The sequence below is a fragment of the Geospiza fortis genome, unplaced genomic scaffold (assembly GCF_000277835.1).
Source record: "Geospiza fortis unplaced genomic scaffold, GeoFor_1.0 scaffold12, whole genome shotgun sequence".
NCBI classification, from domain to species: Eukaryota; Metazoa; Chordata; class Aves; order Passeriformes; family Thraupidae; genus Geospiza; species Geospiza fortis.
Window position 1 is genome coordinate 635,310 of NW_005054323.1, and position 12,391 is coordinate 647,700.

Consider the following 12,391-nt stretch of genomic DNA (forward strand, 5'->3'; position numbering starts at 1 on the left):
GTCTTTGGCTTCTGCAGGCTTTCTAGAAGACTAAGAACATTTGGAAGTCTCCATCAATCAGTATAAATTCATTCACAAGAACATATGAACAAGCATTCTTGTGTTTTCTTTAATCTTTAAACTGTTATCCAAGTTGCAGATTGAGGACAGATGTTCTTATTTTTTCATTAGAGAAGTATATTAATCACAAGATGCTGTGATCTTGTAGCTACATATAACAGCATACTAAAGATAACACTTGAATTTAATGTATACTTCAATAAATTAAGTTTGGTTATGAGTACATTATCTCCTTGGGAAGAATGAAACTTGTCAGAACAAAATCAATAGATGGAACAGAAGTGAAGAAATAGCTGCTAGAAACTGCAGATAACCACTTAGACAATTTGCTATACATACTTCAAGACTTTGCAGTGCTGGTCATGTCTTTTAACAACAAATGAGGTTTTATTTTATTGTAGGAATAATAATGTCCCTTTTGCCCAGCTGAATTTTTCTTTTATTATGTAGCAGGTACTAGTTATGGACGAAGAACTATTTAACCAGAAGAATCATGAAGTGCAGATACTGCAGAATCAGATAAAGACATTACTACAAGAAAAGAAAGAACAACAGGAACTTTTAAAGGAGGCTCAAGAAACACAAAGATTACAGGTATTTTCCCACTGGTACACATTTGTCTGCATTGAACCATCCTTCTACCATGTGAATGCATTCAACGGTCACTCAGAATTTTTTTTACTTATTACCAGTCAATACTGGGGACATTTTGTTTTAATTAGAGCTGTTTCACAGAATGGGTTGGGTTCTTCTAGTGGATGTATTACAGTAATACGGTTTCTGGAGACTATATATGAACCTAGCTGTGCCAAAAGCCTCCTGCATAACTAGAAGTGAACTATTCATGCTCTCCATGCTTCCTGAAGCATAACACACAACCCTCTCCCCAGATTTGTATCATTGTTAAGGAGATTCAGGACAATTAATAGATTAGGATTTGAAAGACTTTGAAGGATGCTTTAGAATTGAAAGAAGACTATCTGGATCCTATAGAATGCTTAAATTGAAAAGTTGTGTAGAAGCTTATTTTGTTATAGCTTTATTAAGAATTAGAGTATTGGCTCCTTTTGACTTTATAAGACAGAATTCCATCCTGACGTTCTGATCATTTACCATTAGAGAAAACTGAGTGATACAATGGAAAGAGAGGTAATGACAAAAAGGCTGCTTGCCTCTTTCCTTCTGTAGATCTTGAATTTGCTAATGAAATTATGGTGGCTAATACATGCATAACATTTCAAGGTTGAGAAGACTGCACCTAGAATAGTTAATATTCTGCTGGTGTTGCCAGACATGCAGATTACAGATAATTTATTATATGAATTTTTAAAAGAGAAAAGCAAAACATAGATAGCTAGTGCTCTTCTCCTTATCATACTTTTTCTCCTTTTCCTTTTCCTTTCTGATGGCTTGGGGAAAGTGAGTGCATTAAAGGTAAGTGAACTAGTCATGATCTTTTTCTTCCTTCTGTCACTTTCTTTCTTTTCTGTCACTTCTGGCTAGACGTTTTTTAGCCTGCACACCATAGTGTCAACTTATACTGTGATAATGCTTATATAAATTTTGGAGGATACAAGGTAGCTGTCACAGTGTAGATAGAAGGCTCTTCCAGTATCAGAGACAGGAGGGAAGCTTGAGAGCTTTCAGGCACCATTTTGGCATTTAGTTCACTAAACTGCCACTTCTGTTTAAAAACATACAATGTAAAGCAAGTGCTTCTGTCAAATGTTTTACATTGTGTTCACAGGCATATGTAATTTAATGGTACATGATAGAATAAGGACTTCTAGAGTAGCAGGTATGAGGTAGGAGGTAATAAATGTTTATACACATATGTATTTATGCAATGGGTATTACACTGTGGAGTTGTGTGTGCAATTGTATCAGGGACAAATAGTTTCAAGGTGGATCAGTTGGTTGGGCTGTTACTTCTTCCAAAATGATAACAAATATGATATTCATATATATATTCTATTTTCTATGACATAGGAATTATATGTACTGTATTCCAACACAATGTCAACTTGTAAAGCATTGTTTGTGTTTGGAAGGAACTTTCAATCTAAGACAACAACATAAAGAATGAATAAAAATGTGTTACTCAAAGTAGAAAAATGCAGAATGTATTGTGAGCTATATTTCAACTTCCCTGTTGTTGCTAGGTCAGATTTTAATCATATTCAAAAAGAGTCAAAAATGATAGAGTGAGTTGAATAACGGATATAATCTTGGCCTTATGGACGAATCAGTTTAGATAACATAAGTTATCTAAGTACTGAGTAAGTATTTTTGAACAATGTATGGAGAATGCTGTAGGAGAAGCAGTTAAGGTCTCCAAACTAGCATTAACAACAAACCTGAGGCTCGGTGGAAGAAAAAGTAGGAAGTGAACCTGGGATCATGTACATGTTTAGTTTATTAATACAAATAATCTTTAAAGTGGAACTGTACCAAGTAGAAGAGGAAGCCCATATACGTGTTTAATTAATAAGACTCAGACCATAAGTTTAATTTGAAAATATTTGTTTAATTCTCATTTTATTTCTCCATAAACACACATATAAAGCACGAATGAGCTCCTAATTATGTCATCCACTTCTCACTAGATGCCTGGATAGGCTAACGTAACTAAACCGGGTGTGCTGAGAGAGAGAGATTTCAGGTCTGAGTCACAATTTAATAGAAAGGTTAATATAAATGTAATGATACACATTAAAACTGGCCTAGATCCACAAAGTCAGATTACAACCTGCCATCCTGTTGGCCAAGGTGGTGGTTGCAGTCCTGTTGAAGTGATGGTTGCAGTCAAAAGAGGTGGTCCTGTGGAAGTTCTGGGCCTTGTCTGGATCTGTTCAGGTGTGATGGGGGTTCCAAGTCCCCAGTTATGTATGGTCAGGTTCAGGGGAGGTATTCAGCTCCTCTCCTAGGGTGGACAGTTGCACAATGGGAATGATGTAATCCTGAAAGTCATAGGATATTTTTGGGAATTATTTGTGGTCTAAGTTGTTACAGCTGTCCATTATGGTGGTGCTGTTGAGCCATTATGGGCCTTTGGCAGAGGTGACCCCCTCAGGATGGGGACTGAGCTGGTGTTTCCCCAGAAGGAGTTAGCACTGCAGAGTCATTCGTGAAGAAAAAGAAACAATCCTCTCCTCAGAGGGTTTGGCTCTTCTCCCTTATCTCATTTAACACCCATCTTGTAGCCTGAGGTGTCAGCTGAGCATCTGTTGGGCATCTACTGGTCATCTACTGCAAACCCATCATTAACAGTTTGTCAGAAATGGTATAGAATACTGAATTTGCTTGTACCCCACACTGGCACTCTCTCTGCAACCCAGGACACCCAGGTAGGTCTTTCTGAACAAAATTGTGTCTAAACTTTATTGGACTGGGGAGTGGGAGGGGGGCAGGAGATTCTGAGACTGATGATATGTCATAGAATTCTCAGTTTGTTGCAGAATTTGCCTGTGCCCTGCACAGTGGGTGATTTACAAGCTTCATGACCTTTGTGAGGAAGTTGAGAATATGATACAGAGCTCAGTTTTGCTTTTGCTTTATTTTTTTTCCCCCATGAGACTGAGAAAATGGTGGAACAGCACATAGTCATTGATCAGCTAAAATTGAAATTAGAGAAGTTTACAGATGTGAAAGCTTTAGATTTCCCAAGTGCTTATGAAGATGGGCCAACTGTCATGGCATTTGCTAGGAGGTGCTACGCTGTCCCAGCAACAAAAAACCTGCCTTCAGAGACAGAGATCCAAAAGGTAAGGTCTAACCAGATTTTCCCCCTTTTACTTTGTGATGATTATAGGCCAATCATTAGACATGACATGATAACATATGATGTCTTTCTCAGATACTGCTGCTTAACTTCCCACTGAAAAACTAGTTTTGTAACATTTGTTTATGCCACAATTATCCAAAATATTTAGGCTTAAAGTTCCCACCTACAAGTGCTATGGCTGCCATGTTTTCACCCCCCAGCTGGTTTTCTAGGGGTTTTGAGGGTTCAAGTATGAAATATTATAAGAAATGAATTATTATTCTTACCAATATGTTGAGTACATGGGATAATGAATTGCTACCAGTACCCTCTTTCACATTTGGAACAACTCCTCTAGGCTCTTGCAAAATGTTTTGTTACAAAGGTACTCAGAGTTATTATACAAAACCTGTGTAATTGCTTACAAGCTCAGGTGGTGAAACATTTTTTAAAATATGAGTAATGAATTGCTAAATTATTGCAAGTACCCATCACTATTTTTGTGTGCTTTTTGACAGGGGTATACCAGCCCCCCCATCTTGTCTCTGGCCCAGATAATGGCAGAATTCCATATTCGCAGGCAGATTATACTGACCAAGTTAGAAGATCAAGATAAAGTCCTTCACTGCCACCTCTCTGATCAGAGTGATGAAGAGGAAGACAATACAGGCAGCGAAGAGAAAACCTCATATAAGTAATTTTTTTGTTGTTCTTTAACTTTTGTTACAGAAAATTGTATAGCAAAGGTAGTACTAGTGCCTAATCCTTCCATGATACTTACAGTGAACCTGTGGGACCAACTGGGCATAGTGCAAAATAAGTTTAATATATGTAGGTTTAGCAAAGATTGCATCATCTTTGCATGTGAGTCAGAATCTACTTTGAAGACTGGGGGATTGGGTGATGGTGTGTGTGGGAGTGGTGAGGATGAGGAAGAAGGTAAGAATGCTTTTGTAAGTTTGAGCTTCTTCTCTGTTAAGATCATCTACTTTGCATGATGCTTAAAGAAAAAAAAATCCCTGTGCATTTGCAGAGTAGCATGTTTATTGTTCTTTCATAGGTGTTCCATAAACCGAACATGGACACAAAATCATACTTCTCTGTGCTTCCTTCCTGATGTAAGTGACATGAAATGTCCAGTAGACAAGTCTGGTTTGTCCAATAAATCTGTGCTACAAACTGACACAACTACAGGTATGATGGGAGTCATTAGAGCAACTCTTACTACAGTATCAGAATATGCAGTAATGGCTTTAGCACATGTACTTAGTTTTCCCAGCAAAATATCTGCATTTGTTACAAATATTTTTGGTTATAATTCAATAAAAGTTTTCCAATTTCTGTTTTTCTTTCCCATTCTGAAACTGATTTTAGTAACCTCTAAGTAATACCTACTAGCCACAAAGCAGTTCACTTATCAAAAAACTAGTCACATATAAATCTTTAGTACTGCTTCAATGAAAAAAAATGGATTATCTTACCAAAAATACTGTAGTGGTTTCTGGAATATTTTCCAGACTTAGAGTCTTGAAATGCAAGTGCATACCATCCTTTTTTTTTCCTGTTTACACACATGACTGGGAAGAATACCCTGCTTTCTTCTCTCCTTTTGATTCTTGTACTTCATATGGAAGAACTGCGCACAGTAAATACTGCAGAGCGCTACCTTTTGAATACAGCATCTGTTCCAGATTTTATAACTCTATTTTGCTTTGTTTTTTTCAAGGTGAAGAGATTGACAGCCTCCAGAAAATCCATGTTTTTAACATGCAGAAGTTAAAGAATTCAGAGTTGAGACTTGCTAAGGCTGAGCAAAAAATAAGAGAACTTGCACTTAATATCAAAAGGAAAGAGGAACTTATCAAGGAGTTAGTAAGAACAGGTAACTGTCTACTGTAGGAATACTAGATACTGTAGGGAATTAAGATGTTCTGAAACAAAGGAAAAGGCACTGAAAACCTAAAGTCCTGTATGTCTTAGTTTTTACATAATTATCTTAGACAAAAATACTTTTAACAACCTAAAAATCCATAGATTTTGCTAATTACTTGCTGTGATCACACTGGAAATTTTGATTACAGCCTACTCTACTATGTTAAATATTTTTTGTGCTTTGTTGATTATTGCTTTTATCCAACAGTTGTGTAATTTTTAATGTATGGTCAGTGCTATCTCTTTGTAGATGTGTATTTGTGACATAGTATCTGGGATTGGAGAAAATATACGTCGTTGTATCTTCTATATTCTATAACAGTAGAGAAATGGGAGTCAGAAGTGGATAAAGGAAAAAAATCGGTGTCCTTGTTAGCATACATCCCTTACACATCTGTCCTGATAGAGAAACTAGCCTTGTGATGACAGGAAGGATCTCTTTCCTCAGCCCCTTCAATCACACTCTTCTCTTTTGTTTACCTTCTCTTGAGGTGGTCTGAGAAAGGTTCTGTGCCATCCCAGATTGCCTGAATGGGACAAGTCACAGAGTAGAAACAATCCAAGATCATATACTAATTATTAAGCTGAAAGTTGAGTAATAAATTAATGGCATGTTCTTCTGGGGAAAAAAAAAAAAACCAAACAAAATTATGAAATATAGGATAGCCGTTTTGCCAAAATCTACAGTAGGCAGAAGAATTTAACTCTGGCACTCAGATGGCACTTCATTTGGTGGCATGAGGTGACTCATGAAATGTTCAGATTTAGGACTCTCTTTATCTCCATTTCAGAGTTAGAAGGGAACTGCAGGTTCCTTTAGTGTTGGAAAATGTAGCAGAAATTACTGACTTAGCCAGAACGAAGTAAGTAATATTTCCACTCCAGAAGTATTACATTTCAACTGATTATCATGTTGGTTTTAAACTATTTGTATATGCTGTCTTTAAGGTAAAGATGCTCAGTCAGTAAGCAGGCAGTATTCTTTGAAGATAAGTATACTGGAGCAAGAAATTGAGCAGGCCAAAAGAGAACTGTCTGAAACACAAAAGCAGCTTCAGGAGCTGGACAGGAAAGAGCTGAGAGATATTCCTGAGAAAGCCATGTTACAGAAAGAGTGCCAGAAGAAGATGGAGGCAGCTAAGTTGAAAGTGCAGGTATTTCTGATCAGATTATTATGATTTGCAAATCTCTGTCTCACTGTGTGAACCTTAACACTGTTGGTAAAATTCTTACCTGTTTTACACGCTGGAAGCTGGTCGGATTGAAGTAGCTAGTGAGAAACATAATACTATTACACTCAAAATTCTGGTTAACATCTACTTGGTTAGAAACATAAAATGCCTTCTTGGTGTGTAAGAGGCTAAGAAAGTATTGGGAGATATGATATTTCCATACATCATTGTATATAGTCCAATGGAGGAATTTATCCAAGACAGGGTATTACAAATCTATTACTTGCTGTAAATAAAATTGATGTTTTATGGAAATACTATATAAATTGTAGGTCTGAGCAAATCCCTGTGATGCCTTGCAAGATCAGGCCCACACAGGCATATTTGTTTGGCACTGACCTTCTATTTTTAAGTTCTGTTGTACCTAAGTTAGTATTCTGTATAGGATCAGCTTAGGTGCTCTGTGCCTCTCAATCGTAGAATGACAAGTCAGAAAGGTTCCATGCAGAAAGAGGGAGTTTGCTTATTGACTTGAGCTCAAGACCAGCATTCTGACCACCAGCATTCTGGCACCAGCATTCTGACACCATTGTGTCTCTGCAAATTTCCCAGAACTGTGGTGTCTGCTAGATTTTAGTACTTTTTACTGTATTGCCAAGCATGAACCGTACCTTTTCATGTTTAATTCAGCCTGTGCCAACTCCACCAGGTAGCTCAAAACTCCAGTAATAACAAGTGGTTGTTTGGGCAGAAGTTAGTAAATCTTGGTGACGCTAAGAATTCAGTGAAATAAAGAATGAAGCTGAGTCATATTTTAGTTACAAGTTTTCCTGCTCTTAAGCTGAAATTTGACATGAACGTTCAGACCTTACAGAAGAAGCAGCAAGACACCAAGAATTTGGCTTCATTATCTAACCAAAGTGAGAGAGAAGCAAGAGAACTTGAGCAGAAAGTGGCTCAGATGAAGCATCAGCAATCCCAGATGCAGAAGAGAAGCTGTGAGGAGAGTGAAAAGAAGAAGCAACTGGAAGCAGAGCTTCAGCAGGACCAGCAACAAATTAAAGTAGGATTCTTCCTGTTTCCCTATGACAAGGATTAGGATGAATAATTTTTGCCCTTGCTTCCCCAATGAACTACACTACCAGGCTTTCCCTTATTTTCAATAATGCCTTAATGAATTTCTTGATAAATGCACCAAAGAAAGTGTCTACAAAAATTTTACATTAATCTCCATTTTGTCTTTCTCTTTCAGCTTTTTCTTTTCATTTTATTACCTAGTGTCTAATTCTGAATTTCAATTTTATTAATAAATTTAGAGTCAGTATTTCAGATTATATCTTGGGGGGACTGTCACATGAAATGTATTTGACTGACTGATGTAGGAAGAATGGTGCTTTTTGTTTGTTCAAAGGAACTTCAGCTTAAGATGGAGCAACAACAGAAGATCCTTAAAATTAAGGATAAAGAAATTGCTGCTTTTAAAAAGAAGAAAAAAAACTCAGTGGGAGCTCCACAGAAACTACAGGTAGTTAATCTATTCCAAATATGTGTGACCCCTGAAATAAAAAAAAAATCTTTCTTCATCTCTAGTCATCTATTTTTGTAAACTATTTGTATGAAGAGTATTCCATCATAGTTTTGTCTTTTTTTTTTGCTCTAGCAAAAATTGGGAGTAGAACCTAGCAGCTCTTGTACTGTACTCTTTTTGAATGAAAGAAGGGAGGACCTTTAGTGTCTTCTCTTTTTTTCGCCTATAATTTGTCAAAAATACTGATTCAGAAACCTGTGAATTCAGCACATTTGGTTATCCAGCAGGTTTGAGAGTGACCTTGATGTGCAGTGTTTTAATTGTTCTGTGCATTGTACAGGTGTTTTATTTTGTTTTGGATTCTACTCTGACATAAATTACAGTGGTTTCTGGTTTTGATTTTTGATAACAGGGTTAGAAAAGTATGAATCCTCTAGCAGTGCCACCTACATTATTTCAGACGTGGGCACTGAAATATGAATTACCCTAAGTCTTTAAAAGTGAAAAGAAATTTTAAAAGTTAAATAAAAGAAACTTTTATCAGAGGAATATATCCTCTGATAAACTCTGGCTTCAGAATAAATTTAAAATGGACCGTGCTTGCAGGTCCAACAAAGAGCTGGTTTTGGAGCATTAAAATGCAATGAGGATGGGCTAGCTGAATTTTCATGGTACCATCTAAACCTAGTTGCTGTGCTTGGGTAGATGACATCTGTTTATGTAAATAGTTTTAAAAAAGATATTCTTTAGAAAAGATACTGCATCTGATGCAAGTTTGTTTATATGAGATGTAGCAATGTAATATTGCTGAGGCCCCTTTTAAGTCAGTCCAGTTTCTGTATTGTTCTGAGTAAGGGTTCTGTGGCAGAATTAATACTAACATTAGAAATGTTAATGTCTTCTACAGTTTTATCAGTAATTCTGAAGAAAGGTACAGCATAATCATAACATTCTGAGTCAAAATGTCCTGGTTAATGCTCTCTGGATCTCTCTTGAAACTTCAGAGATTAGAAGAGCAGAAGAAGTGGCTGGATGAAGAAATGGAAAGAATTCTTCAACAGCACCAACAGTTAGCAGAACTAGAAGAAGACTTAAAGAAAAGAGAAGCCATTGTAGCAAAAAAAGAAGCATATATGCAAGAGAAAAGCTACCTGGAAATCAAGAAACTGAGATCTAGCCAGGTGATTCAAGGAAAAAACCCACAAACCTCACCACAGTCATAAGGCTAACTCAAAGACTGGTGGTGGGGGAGAGCAGATAAGATAGTAGAGGAGGCTCAAGGGACCTCCTGTGTCTATACCACTGTGATGCAGGTATTATGTAGCTTGACCAATTGGCATTTAAATTGTAATTAACACAGACAATCATTTTAATTCACTTTTTCCCCCCAAAATTGCAACAATGAAACAAAACCCAAAACCAAACAATTCTTAACTGTGGAATTGTTACTGAAGAGTATTAAATTATAGGATATTTATGATATATTATTTATTAATATGACCAAATTTTTCTGCTTTCTAGAGAACACAGCAGGGAAATGTCTTGCAATATTTACTTTCCAGTAGAAAGAGTGAATGCAAAGTATCATTGCCACATACAATGATTAGTGCCTTTAATTTTCATTATGTAGAAAACTACATGTTGAACTTTTTTTTTTTATGCTATCTGTCCACTCAAAGTAAATGAGGTCCCATTACAAGAAACAAGCACTGTTTTCACTTCAGAATGTGACAGTGTCATCTACTTTTTTCTTACTTGAAAGGAATATCTCATTTTTGTATCTGTGGTTGTTGTGGTTTTTTTTAGGCTTTGAACAAAGATAGTATGGAATTGTCTACCCGCTTAAGTATTCTGGATCAGGAACTGTGTGATAAAAGTATGCAGCTTCAGGGCAGCACCACTGAAAAGTCAGACATTTTGGAAAAAATTCAGGCTCTTCAAATGGAAAGGGATCAGCTGCTCAGAAGGAGAAATAGTATGGATGAGAAACTGAAAGATGGTAAAGTGTTGTCAACTGAAGTAAGTAAACACCTCTGAGATAAATACAGGTTTTAGGTATTGTTTAATAATAAAGAATTCCAGTCAGAACCTAAAATGTCTCCAAATATCGAGTGAGCTAGAAATAAGGAGCAGAAGTTGGATACTTTTGTAAATAGCAATTTTAGAGTAGAGGTGCTATGATGGCACCAATTATGTACTTGTGAATGAAGTTTAAGATCAGAGGAACGTAAGTCAGATTGTGTCTTGCCAAACTCTATTGATCTAAGAGTCATATAATGAGAAGTAAGGGAACCAGAAGTTAATCAGTTTATCACAGGGAGGTATTTTAATGTTAGCATACAGAACAAGCGAGGTATTCACATAGTCATGCCCCTTGATTTTTTTCATAGAATCTTGTGAAAAAAGCAAACTTTACCTGAAGGACTACATAGTCCTGCAGTGAAAACAAGTCATATTACCTGGATGGCCCATTACTTGGAGTTGATCAGTATCATTATGTTGAACATAAAATAAATTCATATAAAATGCACTGATTACTTCTAGATCTTGAGAGAAGCCATATGAGACTATGACTGAGTGATACCATTCCAGAAGGACCCCTACTTGTCTCACTCATCAAAGTCTGCTGTGCTTCAGGCCAGGCATTTCTGCCACTTCCATACACAAATCATGGGCACCAAACTCCTTACTGACTGACTGATTAATTCATTAATCCAACAGGAAACTAGTACATTAAAAAAAATAAAATAGCAGAAGTCAAACTGTAGTGCGGATGAGGAAAGGATAAAAAGAGAAACATGACTTCTAGTTTTGTGATGAGCCAATTGATCAACCTCTGTATTGTGACAGGAAAAGACAAATGTTCTAGATTTGCACTCTACGTCTTGTTTTCCCCTGCACTGTCTGTGCTACAACTAGTTCATCTTGCCATAAAGTTTAGGTTCGCTCTTGAGAATGAAGTTAAAGATGTCTTGAAAGATTAATTCTGAGCTTTCTTTTTGTAAAGATCTCACTCATGTGTTCCTCTGTAGGAAGAACATACTCTTTTCCAGCTAGAAGAAGGAATTGAAGCCCTTGTAGCTGCAATTGATTACAAGAATGAAAGTATTCATAATCGCCAGCACTTACTTTGGTCATCTTCTCAGAATCTTTCACAGAGCAAGCATAATGTAATAGGGAAACTAGTGTCCCTGTCTGCTGCTGAACTCAGAGCTATCATCATCAGTTATTTCAACAAGGTTTGTTTTGGCTAATGAATACTATTTTATCCCACTTTCTATTACTATTCTAGATATTGAGATGGTGGTAGGAAATCAAAATAAATTTAAGAAGCTTAAGCTTTTGGTTAATATATCTTCAGGTTACATAGATCTGCTATTAAATTGTTTTTAATTTTTATGTTAACTTAAATAGGATACTTGTGAGTTAACTTTGTACATCTTGTTTCGATAGATTAGCTAGAAACGTGCTCCAAATCTGGAAATTACCTTGCCCTTTTCCAGTGCTCTGTGTTGCTAACTTAAGGAGAAACAACGTGTTTAAATAGTGGTGTTGTATTCAAATTCTTCCTGACTGTAGAATTTCAGAAAGCTTCGTAAAGCTCAGGCTGCTATTCTTATTGTGTTTTTCCTAAATCTGGTTGTGTTGGTTTAACATGGCCTGGCTTTTAGAGGGGGCAGAGGAAGCCACAGAAGCAGCTTCTGGGAGAGAAAGGTGCTCGAAGCTTCTTCTGTGTTCAGCAGAACCAATCTCTGAAGGCTCTGACAATGGACATGTTGCTGGCCCAATTAGAGAAGTTGGTGATGCCTCTGCGATGACATATTTAAGTAGGAAAAAAAATGCCGCAGTTGTTCTTTTCTGAGGGCTGGGGGAGTGCCGGGGTGGCCATGGCTCCCATGGCTGTGTGGCCGCTGCCACCTCCGCATGGCCAGCAGG

General features: G+C 36.9%; 1 protein-coding gene across 1 annotated transcript in view; it reads left to right on the forward strand.

Annotated features, from left to right (window-relative positions):
- KIF27 (kinesin family member 27) overlaps positions 1–12,391 on the forward strand; it is a 28,820-nt gene that overhangs the window by 12,075 nt on the left and 4,354 nt on the right. Inside the window, exons 5-15 of the mRNA XM_005420846.2 lie at positions 511–654; positions 3,636–3,824; positions 4,342–4,517; positions 4,884–5,017; positions 5,550–5,705; positions 6,704–6,909; positions 7,793–7,990; positions 8,339–8,452; positions 9,460–9,636; positions 10,262–10,474; positions 11,488–11,694. Of these exons, the coding sequence (XP_005420903.2) occupies positions 511–654; positions 3,636–3,824; positions 4,342–4,517; positions 4,884–5,017; positions 5,550–5,705; positions 6,704–6,909; positions 7,793–7,990; positions 8,339–8,452; positions 9,460–9,636; positions 10,262–10,474; positions 11,488–11,694 (1,914 nt within the window). The remainder of the gene's footprint in view (positions 1–510; positions 655–3,635; positions 3,825–4,341; positions 4,518–4,883; positions 5,018–5,549; positions 5,706–6,703; positions 6,910–7,792; positions 7,991–8,338; positions 8,453–9,459; positions 9,637–10,261; positions 10,475–11,487; positions 11,695–12,391) is intronic.